This window comes from Phodopus roborovskii, unplaced genomic scaffold (genome assembly GCF_943737965.1).
Source record: "Phodopus roborovskii unplaced genomic scaffold, PHOROB, whole genome shotgun sequence".
In the NCBI taxonomy this organism is placed as follows: Eukaryota; Metazoa; Chordata; class Mammalia; order Rodentia; family Cricetidae; genus Phodopus; species Phodopus roborovskii.
The window spans coordinates 6,664,944-6,676,999 of record NW_026125295.1 but is presented as its reverse complement, the minus strand read 5'-3'; the positions used below and the strand labels follow the sequence as shown (position 1 = coordinate 6,676,999).

Sequence of the window (12,056 nt, the reverse complement as noted above, 5' to 3'; positions counted from 1 at the left end):
GGCTCCCTAACCTTCTCTGGAGCTTCGAGAGGAATCCCATGAGAAGAGGTGGTCTCCTGGGGCACAGATCTTTAATGGGCTCTCACACTTAAGAGACAGGGATGAATTTAAAGGCCTGGAGGCAGCTCAATGGAAAAGCACTTGCCTAACATAGGAAAGGCCCTGGTTTCCATCTGGGGTGTGTGTGGTGTGTGTGTGTGTGTGTGGTGTGTGTGTGTGGTGTGTGTGTGTGGTGTGTGTGTGTGTGTGTGTGTGGTGTGTGTGTGTGTGGTGTGTGGTGTGGTGTGTGTGTGTGTGTGTGTGTGTGTGTGTGTGTTTGCTAGGTGAACTGGCAGTGCTATCCAGGCTCACATTCATACTCCATTCCCTGCCAAGTTCTTATTAGCTGACCAGAAGCTTCACCTTCAGTATAAGAAAAACCAGTGTAGCCAGGTGGTGGTGGCAGAGCCGTCTTTTACCCCAGCACTCTGGAGGCAGAAACAGGTGGATCTTGTAGAGTTTGAGGCCAGCCTGATCTACAAAGCAAATTCCAGGACGGCCAGAAACACTCTCACAACTGTGTTATCATAGATGGAAAGGGGGATTCTGAAATAATGATTTTAGCTGAAAATGAACTACTCTTAATTAAAAACAAAAGCAACTACCTACATAAGTTTAATGTAGTAACATTAAGTCCTTCAAATCTGGGTCTGGAGGACAGAGACTAAGGCTAAAGAGCTATGTGCTGTGCTGAATAAAAGCAAAATGCCTACAGGCACACATAGCAACTGCTGGCAGTCTCCAGGAGACTCTTCAACAACCTGCAGAGACCAAGACCTCCAAGCACTGACTGACCTCTATCATAACCGCATGGACATGGCAGCTAGGAAGCCAACCTGGACAACACCTTGACAGCCGAAAAACAGAGCCAGTTCTGGCGTCCCAGACTACTGACCTACAGAACCGTGGAGGCTCTCAGCTGGGAAGCACTAGTGCTGTGTGAAAACGAACAGTTAACTTGGGGAATAATCAGCTCTAGCCTGCTGCGTACTCCTGGGCTCCATCTTCCTACATGCACACAGCACCTGTGCACACCATCACAGTAATGGAAGGATGTGTCTCTCAGCCAAGCAGGGACAACATGTGTCCTTCCAGGCAAATGGTCCACCCAGCACAGCACCTTGTAGGCACTGTTTAGTGAAAACATCCTTGACAACTACAAATGACTCCTTATACTTTGTCACTTGGGGTCCTCATGATCAATCTGAAAGGTACAAAGGGCGTGTTACATTGTACCCAATCTCCCGATGAGATACAAAGGGAATGTTACATTGTACCCAATCTCCCGATGAGATACAAAGGGAATGTTACATTGTACCCAATCTCCCGATGAGATACAAAGGGAATGTTACATTGTACCCAATCTCCCGATGAGATACAAAGGGAATGTTACATTGTACCCAATCTCCCGATGAGATTAGATGCTCAGAATACTTAGATGCTTGCCCAAGTCAGACCTCCACTAACTAGCTTAGCACACAGTGTCTAACTCCCTTGTCTACCTCACGGGTTCTCTAGATGACTACTTCTCAAACTTCTCTGGGACTACAGTAAAAAATAATCATTAATGCCACCATACTTCTACCTAATTCATAGAGATACCCCTAAAACAAAGTCTCACAGAACTTTTGTTTACAGGGTATAGCAGCTAGGCCTCAGACCCATCCATAACTTCCACATCTCGCCCCACTGCTGAGCTATACACCCAGTATTGAACATGATTATATCCACCATCTATTCCCCTCCTCCAACTCCCCCCTCCCACCCACATTCCCTCTAATCAACCAGTGTTGCCCACATGTGTGTGGACGTGAGGTATCCACTGGAGCAGGAGAAACCTGCCAGAAAGAACTTCCACCACCATGAGCAGACCGGCCGGCCACGAATCCTCCCTCCCCCAGCAGCTGCTCACTAAGGAGTGGACCCTGGAGAGAATCTCCCCTAATGAGCTCTAGCTTCTCACTGTAATTTTTGTGTTTTGTTTTGCTTTTTGGTTCTTGAGACAGGGTTTCTCTGTATTGCTTTGGAGCCTGTCCTAACACTTGATCTGTAAACCAGGCTGGCCTCAAACTCACAGAGATCTGCCTGCCTCTGCCTCACAGAGTGCTGGGACTAAAGGTGTGCGCCACCAATGCCCGGCCTGAGTGTAATTTCATTAAACTTAAGAGTAGACTTTCAGGTACAGCCCACAAGCTACCTGGAGTACCTTCACGGCACCGTATCATCTTTGTAAGTCAAAGTAAGCACAGAGTTCCTGTATCTGGTCACCAATGCTCAAACCTATACACTCCAATTTATCTCAGGTTTTTAACTATGATTTTAAAAATGAAATTAATATTATTCTCAGGTTGAACAATATGATTTAAAGATAGCAAAACCAAAAATTTTGGATATTCAAGTTAGTAAGATGTTCTATACCTAAACTTTCTCTACTAGAGGCTGCATTACCTGGGAGTTTCACGGACACTAAGTGGAATTGTTAGAAGCACAGGTACAATTCTGTATATACACATTTCTTTAGGTATCAGTGAGGTTTAGTAATTATGAATCAGTAACTTTCTGAAATCAACCAATCCCAGCTTTCTAAGGAAAAAAGCAACATTCACTTTTAATTTAATTTTATTTTTAATCAACTCATCACCTATAGGGGGAGCCCTCTCATCCCCTCACCGCTTCCAGTCTGCTGCTAGCAGTGGATTGCTCTAATGGAGTAAGACAAAGGAGAGCAAGCCTTACCCATGAGCCATTTACTCCGCTAGAGAATCCTTAGTGCATTTGGCTGCTCACACGCCTTTTGACTTAGCTCCTGCTTCAGAGGTTCTGCCCCAAGCAGATGCAATGTCAGAAACAGATGTGATATTAGGTTGTGCCAGCATACAAAGCACCTGCCCTTTAACTCCTCCCACACACTGAGGGTGGGGGTGGGGCCCCTGGATCTTTCTGCATTGCACACTGCAAATCAACCTGACACTCTAGTTAAGAAGGGCCACCTACCATGGGCTTAGTCTGCTTATAAAGTGCCCCTGTTAGCATCTCTGGACCTCACAGTCTAACAAATCAGGCTAATTCAACCCAATTTCTCAAAACTTTTGTGACCCTAACACTGAGATTACAGATTTTCGTTTTTCTTTTCTGAGTCTCCTGATTCTCCTGCCTCGGTCACTCATGTGCTGAGATTCTAGGTGTGCGTCACCGGGCTGCTTCTGAGAAAGGAAGTCTCGGCACCAAAAGTGGGTGGGGACAGAACCTGTGCCCCAGGCACGTGGGGAGGCGGCTGCACTCAGCACTACTTGTGGCCCTTTCTCCCTTCCCCGGCCATGAACTCTCACCAGAAGAGGACATGCACTAGACTCAGCAATGCTGTGGCTCCGGCTTTCACTGCATCAGACCTAACGCCACCCAAGGCTTGTTCAGAGCCGCCTCATTTATCCATTCATCAAAACCAGAGAGAAGGCAAGTAAGGTTTCTCAGCAAGCTTTCCCGATGCAGTCTAAGCCACCAGAATGGCATATACTGTGCATCGAGAATCGCCCATTCTCCCTTGAGAATTACAGGTGCAACTCTTTCTTTGGGCAACCTCTTTTTCTTAAGCCTTGTACTTAAGCCTGTATCGAAATATCATTAATAAACCTCCAATCTGCTTCCTAACTGACTTTTCCATGCCAAAGCCATGAACCCTGGCTTGGTCTAAGTCAAGGTCCCTAGTAATCTAGGGCAGCAGTTCTCAACCTGGGGGTCGAACAACCCTTTTACAGGGATCTCCTAAGACCATCAGAAAACACAGATCGTTACATTACGATTCACAACAGCAGCAAAACTACAGTAATGAAGTAGCAACGTACAAAAAATAATGTATGGGGGGGTCACCACAACACTGTATTAAAGGCTCACAGCATTAGGAAGGTTGGGAACCACTGGTCTAGGAGTTTAGTGAGGGTAACATATGGAGTTATCTGTCCCTTCTCTTCTCTGCTGATAGCTGCATTGGGGATACTTTTTTTTAACCACATAAACATAACAATAACGCTGGAGAGATGCCTCCGCAGTTAAGAGCACTGGCTGCTCTTCTAGAGGTCCTCAGTTCAATTCCCAGCAACCACATGGTGGCTGACAACCATCTATCAGGAGATCTGGTGCCCTCTTCCGGCCTGCAGGCCTATGTGCAGACAGAGCACTCATACCCAAAAAATAAATAAATAAATAAATAAATAAATAAATAAAATAATATAACGATGCATTTCTAATCCACTTAGGTAGGAACACAGATTATAAACAATCAGGACAGCTGGGCAGTGGTGGTCCAGGTCTTTAACGCCAGCCTCAGAAGGCAGAAGCAGGCAGATTTCTTGAGTTTCTGATGACAAAGCCAAGTCCCAGTCTAGCCAGGGCTATACAGAGAGACTTGTCTCAAAGCTCAAACCAAATAAAATAGCAATCAGGAAAGATTTGATTCGTCCCATCCCTGTGCTCTCTTTAGGAAGTTAGCACAGGGCACTCTGTAAACTCAAATGTTCAATAATGTGCCCTTCAGGAAGGGACTCCTCTGCTATTTGTGAGACGTCTTGCTGGGACTGTACGGTTTGTTTTCAAAATTTCTACTACACTAACTATTATTTGGGGCCCTACTTAAAAAAAAAAAAAACTCTGCAGGGCTTACATGTTGCTTTTTAAGAATGTTCTAATTGTGATAAAGCATGCACACCACACAATCTACCATTCTGAACATGTGTAGGTGTACATGAAGCACATTCCCACTGCATGAGGTCATCACCATCATTCCCAAATCATCTTCATTTTCCCACTGAAATGTTGCAAGCCACTGAACAGTAATTGCCCACAGTCTTTGGGCCAGGTTCCATCCTCTAGCCTGATGAATCTGGCTAGCCTAATGTATTTCATATGAGCAGACTTGAAATATTTGTCCTTTCATGTCTTCATTTTCACTAATATTTAAGTAAGTTTTAGCGATACTTAGTATGAGAATAAAAATGCCAATATACGTTTTTATTTATGCACACATCTACACACATATATACACACACACATATCTACACACACATACACACATACAGACATATATACACACACATATATACACACTTACACACAAACATGAACACACATACAGACACATATATACACATACACACATACATACAAATATATACATACACATATACACACACACATACACACAAGGCTAGGATTGAACACAGGGCCTTATGAATGCTGAGCAAGCACTCTACCACTGAGATGTAGCCATAGCCCCATCTAACTGTTCAATCTTTCTTTTAGTTAAGTTCATCCTACAAAGTTAAAAAAAATTCAAAATATGTATGTTGCTTTTTTTCAAAAAAATTAACTAAATCTTGATTTGAAACATGTTTACTTTCATTCACATCTATAATAATTATCATCATATAATCAGACCTGATGAGCACATGATTACTTAAAATAATAGCCACAAAGAAAGACTTCAAATAACCTTAGCATCAACCAAACAGAAGTGACTAGTTATTAGATGACTATCGTGTTAAATTATTTTGATGCCTTAGAAAAAGGAAGGAAGGAAGGAAGGCAGGCAGGCAGGCAGGTTGGCTCTATTCAATATCACTATTGCTATTGCATGGAAGTTTTGCAAATATTTACCAGGAACTACCAGCACTGACAGGCACTCTCCTGGAAACAAACATACCAGACGATATCTCTTATGGAAATCAAGCTAAGAACCAGAAAGCATGCACACAAAGGCCTCTAGAGAAACAAACTGAACGCCCAAATTTAGGTTATTACACTAAAATGCACTTAAATAACTCCTCAGATAATTACCTTTAATTTATACAAAATTTATGTTTATTATCTCAGAGTTCACAACAGTTTATAAAGCAGGAAGAAAATGTGATAGCACATAATGAGAAACATTACAGAAATACCAAAGATAACCAAAGATAAGCAGGGGCTAGAGGCACAAATTAGACGGCTTAGAGCAGCAGTGGGCAGTCTTCCATATCGCAATAAATCTCTCAGGACAGCCTTCAGTGGTGACTGACACCTTTACACCAGAACTCAGGAGGCAGAGGCAGGCAGATCTCTGTGGGTTCTAGGCCAATCTGGTCTATATGGAGAGTCCCAAAACAGCCAAGGCTACAGAGACCCCTTCAAGGCTGGGCAATTTCTTCAAGAGATAGCAATCTACATCCCAGATCATACACAAAGTGAAGACACCTTCCTTTAAAAACAAGGATGTGTAATCCGCTGTGTAAGAGAGGCCGTGCAAAAAGTGGTAACCTAACACTTGAAAGCATAATCCAGAATCATTCTGCTTTCTGAGGGCAGATCTGAAGACAGACACTAACAATCTGCTTTTCAATTCTGGATGAAGACATCTTTCACCCAGAAGGCTTGTCTTACACATAGGAGTCTATCTGGCTCAGACGCTTCTCTCACAGTATTAAGTAAGCTACAGGAACAACAAGCTCTAACAGCTTAGCTTGCAACAAGCTTTTGTTTTTAATCACTAAAACCCCCTTTGCTACTGAACAAGTGCAGTTCACTTTTAGAGAAAAGGTCAACATTAAGTATGAGAAATGCCTTATCAGTAATTTATCCTTTTAAACTTATATTTTCACTACACACACACACACACACACACACACACACACACACACACTTTAGGTTTGGTTTGGTTTTGGAGTATATGGGCTTGACATGTACGTAGCCCAGGCTAGATTTGGATATGAAATCCTTCATACCTCCCAAATGCTGGGGTTACAGGTGTGAGGCACCATGCCACTTATAAAAATACACACATTTCTTTCTGTCACAAAAAATAGGTCAGAATTTGCATGCTGCATTTAATCTGTCTCTTGTAACATCTGTCATTCTATGTAAACAATACTTGTCTGCAACTCTGATACTGTGTAGCAATTAGGTCATCTCTGTGCCTTACACCTTCACCTACAGGAGGAATAATATCTACCTCATAGGTTTATGTGAGGTTAAAATAATCTGTTAACTGCTCAATAAAATGCCCAGCAGGGACCCAAACCAATGTTGTTTGTTCTTAACGTTGCCTGAAAGATTTATTCAATTCTTATCCAATTCTTCACCTCAAAGACAGCTCTAATGCCTGCCTGAGTTCCATCTCAGAACCCAGGTTAAAATAGACAGGTATAGGGGCTGGAGAGATGCTTTTCCAGAAGACCCTGATTCAATTCCCAGGACCCACAGGGAAGCTCACAACTATCTGTAACTCCAGTTTCAGGGGAGCTTTACACAGACACACATGCAGGCAAAACACCAATGCACATGAAATAAAAATTATTAAAAATAATAAAAGACAGGTGTGCTGGCACATGCTTGTAATCCCAGTGCTCAGGAAGCAGAGACAGGTGGATCCCAGGGTTTTCTGGAGAGACGGCTCCGAGAACTTGTCACTCTTGCAAAGAGCCAACCAAGGTTCAGTTCTCAGCACCCATGATGGCTTACAACCATGCATTACTTAAGTTCCTTGAGATCCAACACCCTCTTTGGGCCTCTTGTGAACACTTGGCATGCACATGGTATACAGACACCCGCACACATAAAAGAATTAAATCCCCCCTCCTTATTCCCCAATTTTATTTATTTATTTACTTATTTATTTATTTATTTATTTATTTTTCAAGACAGGGTTTCTCTGTGTTGCTTTGCAGCCTGTCCTGGAACTCGCTCTATAGACCAGGTTGGTCTCAAACTCACAGAGATCCGCCTGCCTCTGCCTCCCGGGTGCTGGGACTAAATGCGTACTCCACCAACGCCCGGCTCAAAACTTTTAAATAGTAAAATAAATGCGTACTCCACCAACGCCCGGCTCAAAACTTTTAAATAGTAAAATAAAAAGTACAGTGCCTGAGGATTGATGCCAAGGCTGTCCTCTGGCCTCCACACGCACACATAGACATGCACCCACACAGACAGACACAGACACACACACACACACACACACACACACACACACACACACACACACACACACACACTAAAATGAAAACCATATAACTAAATCCTTTCACAACTTTAACCTTCTAGGAATAAGTTTCTGGAAAAAGAATGCTGGGTCGTTATATTTAAACACCCGAAGCGCTCCCCAATTAGCACGGACCTCCTCGGGTTCCAGGAACCCTAAAAGGCAGGAAGAAATCGGTGCTCAGAGCCCAGCCAGACTCCCGATCCGAGTCCGCTTCTCGCACGCACACGCCCCCCTCCCCTGCAAACTCGCTCCGCAGAGCAGCGACCTCCCTGGGAAGAAGCAGGGGCCGGGTGGCCGCCAGGCTCCGCGCCCGCCGCGCTCGGCGTCTGCCCCTCCGTCCGCCCTGTCCGCCATCGCCCAAGTTATGCGAAGTGACTAACTCGTGACAGCTTGGGACGCTGGAAAGCGGCCCTGGGCTGGCTCCCGCAGGCCGCCCGGCCCGGCCCGGGCCTCCGCCCTCGCTCCTCCGTCCTCGGGGGTGGACGCGGAGGACCCTGGCCGTCCCGGGCGGGCTCCGGGTGCAGCGCGCACCGGCCAGGGGTCAGACACCGCACAGGAGGGGGAGGAGGGGGAGGAGGGCGGAGAGCGGGGGAGGAGGGGGAGGAGGACGGAGAGCGGGGGAGGCGGGGGAGAAGGAGGGGGAGGAGGGGAGGACGAGGAGGGAGAGGACCGCGAGCAGGGGGAGGCCCGCACGCAGGACCCGAACCCGTCGCACCCGTCCTCGGGGCAGGGTCGGTCCCCAGCGGGGCAGCTCCGAGGTCAGACGCCCCGACGGGTCCCGCTACCCTGCCCGGGGCCGGGGTTCGGGAGTAGGCGGCCCAGGGTCCGTCCTAAACCCACCCCCGGCTCGGGATCGGGGGGCCAAGGGTGACGGGAGAGCTCCCGCCCGCCCCCGGCGCCGCCGGCGCACCTGGGCAGGAGCCGGCGCCGGCTGCAGCTGCTGCTGCTGCTCCTCGCTGATCTTCTGCTTCAGCTTCTTGAACATGGCGCGGCGAGGGCCCGGCGGCGTCTCTGCCCGCGGGGCGGCCGGGCCCGGGCCTCGCCGCCTTCCTGTGCAGCTGGCGGGCACCGCGGGGCGCTCGTCCTGCGGGGATCGGCGTCGCCGCCGCCGCGTCGCTCCTTTCTGGGTGCCCCCGGCCGGCCTCGGCCCCCATCCAGCCCCGGCAGCGGCGGCGGCGACAACGGCAGCAGGTGAGCGCGCCCAGGGCGCCTGCGCCGCCGACGTGGAGCTTGACAAGAGCTTGCTACGGGGCGCGGCGGTGGACAATGCGGAAGAGGGGGGGGCAGCGCGCGCGCGCGCACGGAGCGACTCCTGCACTGCACTGACGCTCGCAGGGATCTTGGAGCTGTGCAACCCAATGCGGGGACATCGCACCGTTGAGCACCGGAGTGAAGAAGGCTGGGGTGAAGGAGGATGGAGCTAGGGAGCCGGGCGTGTGTTAAGTGTCGGTTAGCACAATTACTGTTAGAATTCTCTCTAAGGGCTAGGCTTGCGTGCGTGCGTGCTTGCTTGCTTTGATTGATTGATTGATTGATTGATTGATTGATTGATTGATTTTAAGAGAAGATCCTGGGGCTGAGGATGTAGAGTGTTGTCTAACATATGCAGGAGAACTTGGGTTCTGTCCTCAGCACTGCATGAGCTGGATGTGATGGTGTATACCTGTAAACCTAGTATCCTTGGCTACTTAATGACTTTAAGGCCATTTTGAGCCACAATGAGACCCGACCTCAAAAGTAAACAATTTGACTGTTGTAGATTGATCTCAAATTTAGAAGCTAAAGTGATTTTTTCCTGCCTCCGGGATAGCTCAGGTCTGCAGGTCAGAATTATCAGCCCTTAGTGGTTAATTCTTGGCCTGCACTCCAGAGGAGCCATTCCCCACCACCACCCCCAGACAGTTCCATCTGCTGGAAAGACTCTTGCACAACACAAAATATTGCTGTGACCTGTGCCTCTCATGACCCATGTGAAATTTCTGGGTTCTGTGCCTGTTTGCTAACTGAATGGCATCCATTCAGTTCTAATACTTTGGACAATACATTAAGATCTGGGCATGGTGACACACACCTTTAATCCCAGCACTTGTGTAGGCCAGCCAGGGCTACACTACATAGTGAGGTCCTGACTTGGGCAGAGAGAGAGAGAGAGAGAGAGAGAGAGAGAGAGAGAGAGAGAGAGAGAGAGAGATCGCACAGGTTGAAGCCTCAGTCCCACAAGAGTGCTCCCAATGCCAATCCCAAACCCAAGTTGTTTAACTTGTGTCTGTGACCCTACTAACTATTATGGAGGCTCCTGGGGTCCCCTGCTGATACTTGATAGATTTGCTGGAACAGCACATAGAACTTGGGGGGGAAATGCTTTTCTTACATTTATCAATTCTGTACAAAGGGTATGACAAAGAATACAGACAGTTAAGGAGATTCATAGCCAGACACCTGAGTGAAGGGACCCTCTCTGAGCATATAGTACCTTGTCTTCGTTTGCTGGCAGGAATTCAAGCAGGAACTTGGAGGCATGAACTGAAGCGGAGGCCATGGGAGGAATTGCGCCCCATGGCTCAGGCAGTTTACTTCCTTGTACAACACAGGACCACCTGTCTAGGGATGGAAACACCCACAGCGGGCTTGGACCCTCCCACCACCAGTCATTGGGCAAGATAACGCCTCCGCCTCCACAGACTTGCATACAGGAAAGGTTGTGAGTGCTTACATTTAAAAGTCACAGAGAACTCGGAAACACCAAAAATGTACCTCAACGCCTTAGGAAAGGAGCGACGGATCAAACCCAAATTCAGCAGATGGAAGTAACAAGGGTGAGGACTGACCCCGATGAAATGGACAAATGGAAGAATGCAAAGAAATCAGTGAAACTAGAAGTTGGTTCTTTGAGCAGATTAAGATAACAAAGCATTAGCCAAAATAACCAAGGGGTTGATTCCAATTAATAAAATTAGAGATGAAAAAGCAAACACTGCTGGGCATTGGTGGCACATGCCTTTAATCCCAACACTCCGGAGGCAGAGCTAGTTCCAGGAAAGGCTCCAAAGCTACACAGAGAAACCGTCTCGAAAAACAAAACAAAAAAAAATTGAACATTACAGAAGACACAGTGGAATCCATTGGATCATTATGGGAAACTTTGAAGACTTCTGTTCTAAAAAGAAGTAACATTTAGAAGAAATGGATGGATTTCTAAACACATATAACCTACAAATCTTAAGGGGTTACTAACAACTTATATATGTCTAAAATTAGCTTGAGATTAGGGCAGTGTTTTAGTCAGGAATCTCTAAAGGAGTAGACTGATGGGATGCACACACACACACTAAAAGGGAATATATTAAGTTGACTGACAGAATGTGGCCTAGTTACCCCAACAATGGCTGTCCAGTTGGAGTTGATACTCAACGATTCGCCAGCCATCACAGGAAGTAATAGTCTACCAAAATAAATAAATAAATAAATAAATAAATAGTCTACCAACAAAGAAAAGCCCAGGGCTGTACAGATTCCCTGCCTAATTCTACCATACTTTTAAAGAATTAGAAATGTTATACTAATGTCCGACTAGGTAAGGACACAGAGAGGTAAAGAGAGAGGGGAGGAGGTAAGGAGAGAAAGAGAGAGAAGTATATGTCAATTTCCCTGATGAACTACGCACAAAAACCCTCAACAAGATATTTGCAGAGCAGGGGGCTGGAGGCAACAGCTAAGAGCACTTGTTGCTTTTACACAGGACCCTGGTTTGGCTCCCAGCACATGGTGATTCACAACCCTCCCCTAACACCAGTGCAGTGACTCTAACGCCCCCTTATGACCTCTGAGGACAGCAGTTATGCACGTGGGTCGCAGTCAGAAATGCAGGAAAAAGTGACATGCAAACATCTATACAATATTATTCTAAGTGGAGTGGGGTCACATTCCAGTTCTACGCAGCATGGAGGTCCACTCCATCAACTTCTGTGCTGAGGTGGGGTGGGGACAAGCTCCATCCACTGCTATG

At 46.7% G+C, this 12,056-nt stretch overlaps 1 protein-coding gene across 1 annotated transcript in view; it reads right to left on the bottom strand.

The window, feature by feature from the left end:
- Window positions 1–9,278, bottom strand: part of Golga4 (golgin A4) — an 81,744-nt gene extending 72,466 nt beyond the window's left edge. Inside the window, exon 1 of the mRNA XM_051202200.1 lies at window positions 8,961–9,278. Within this exon, the coding sequence (XP_051058157.1) occupies window positions 8,961–9,035 (75 nt within the window). The 5' untranslated portion in view covers window positions 9,036–9,278. The remainder of the gene's footprint in view (window positions 1–8,960) is intronic.
- Window positions 9,279–12,056: the final 2,778 nt, after the last annotated feature.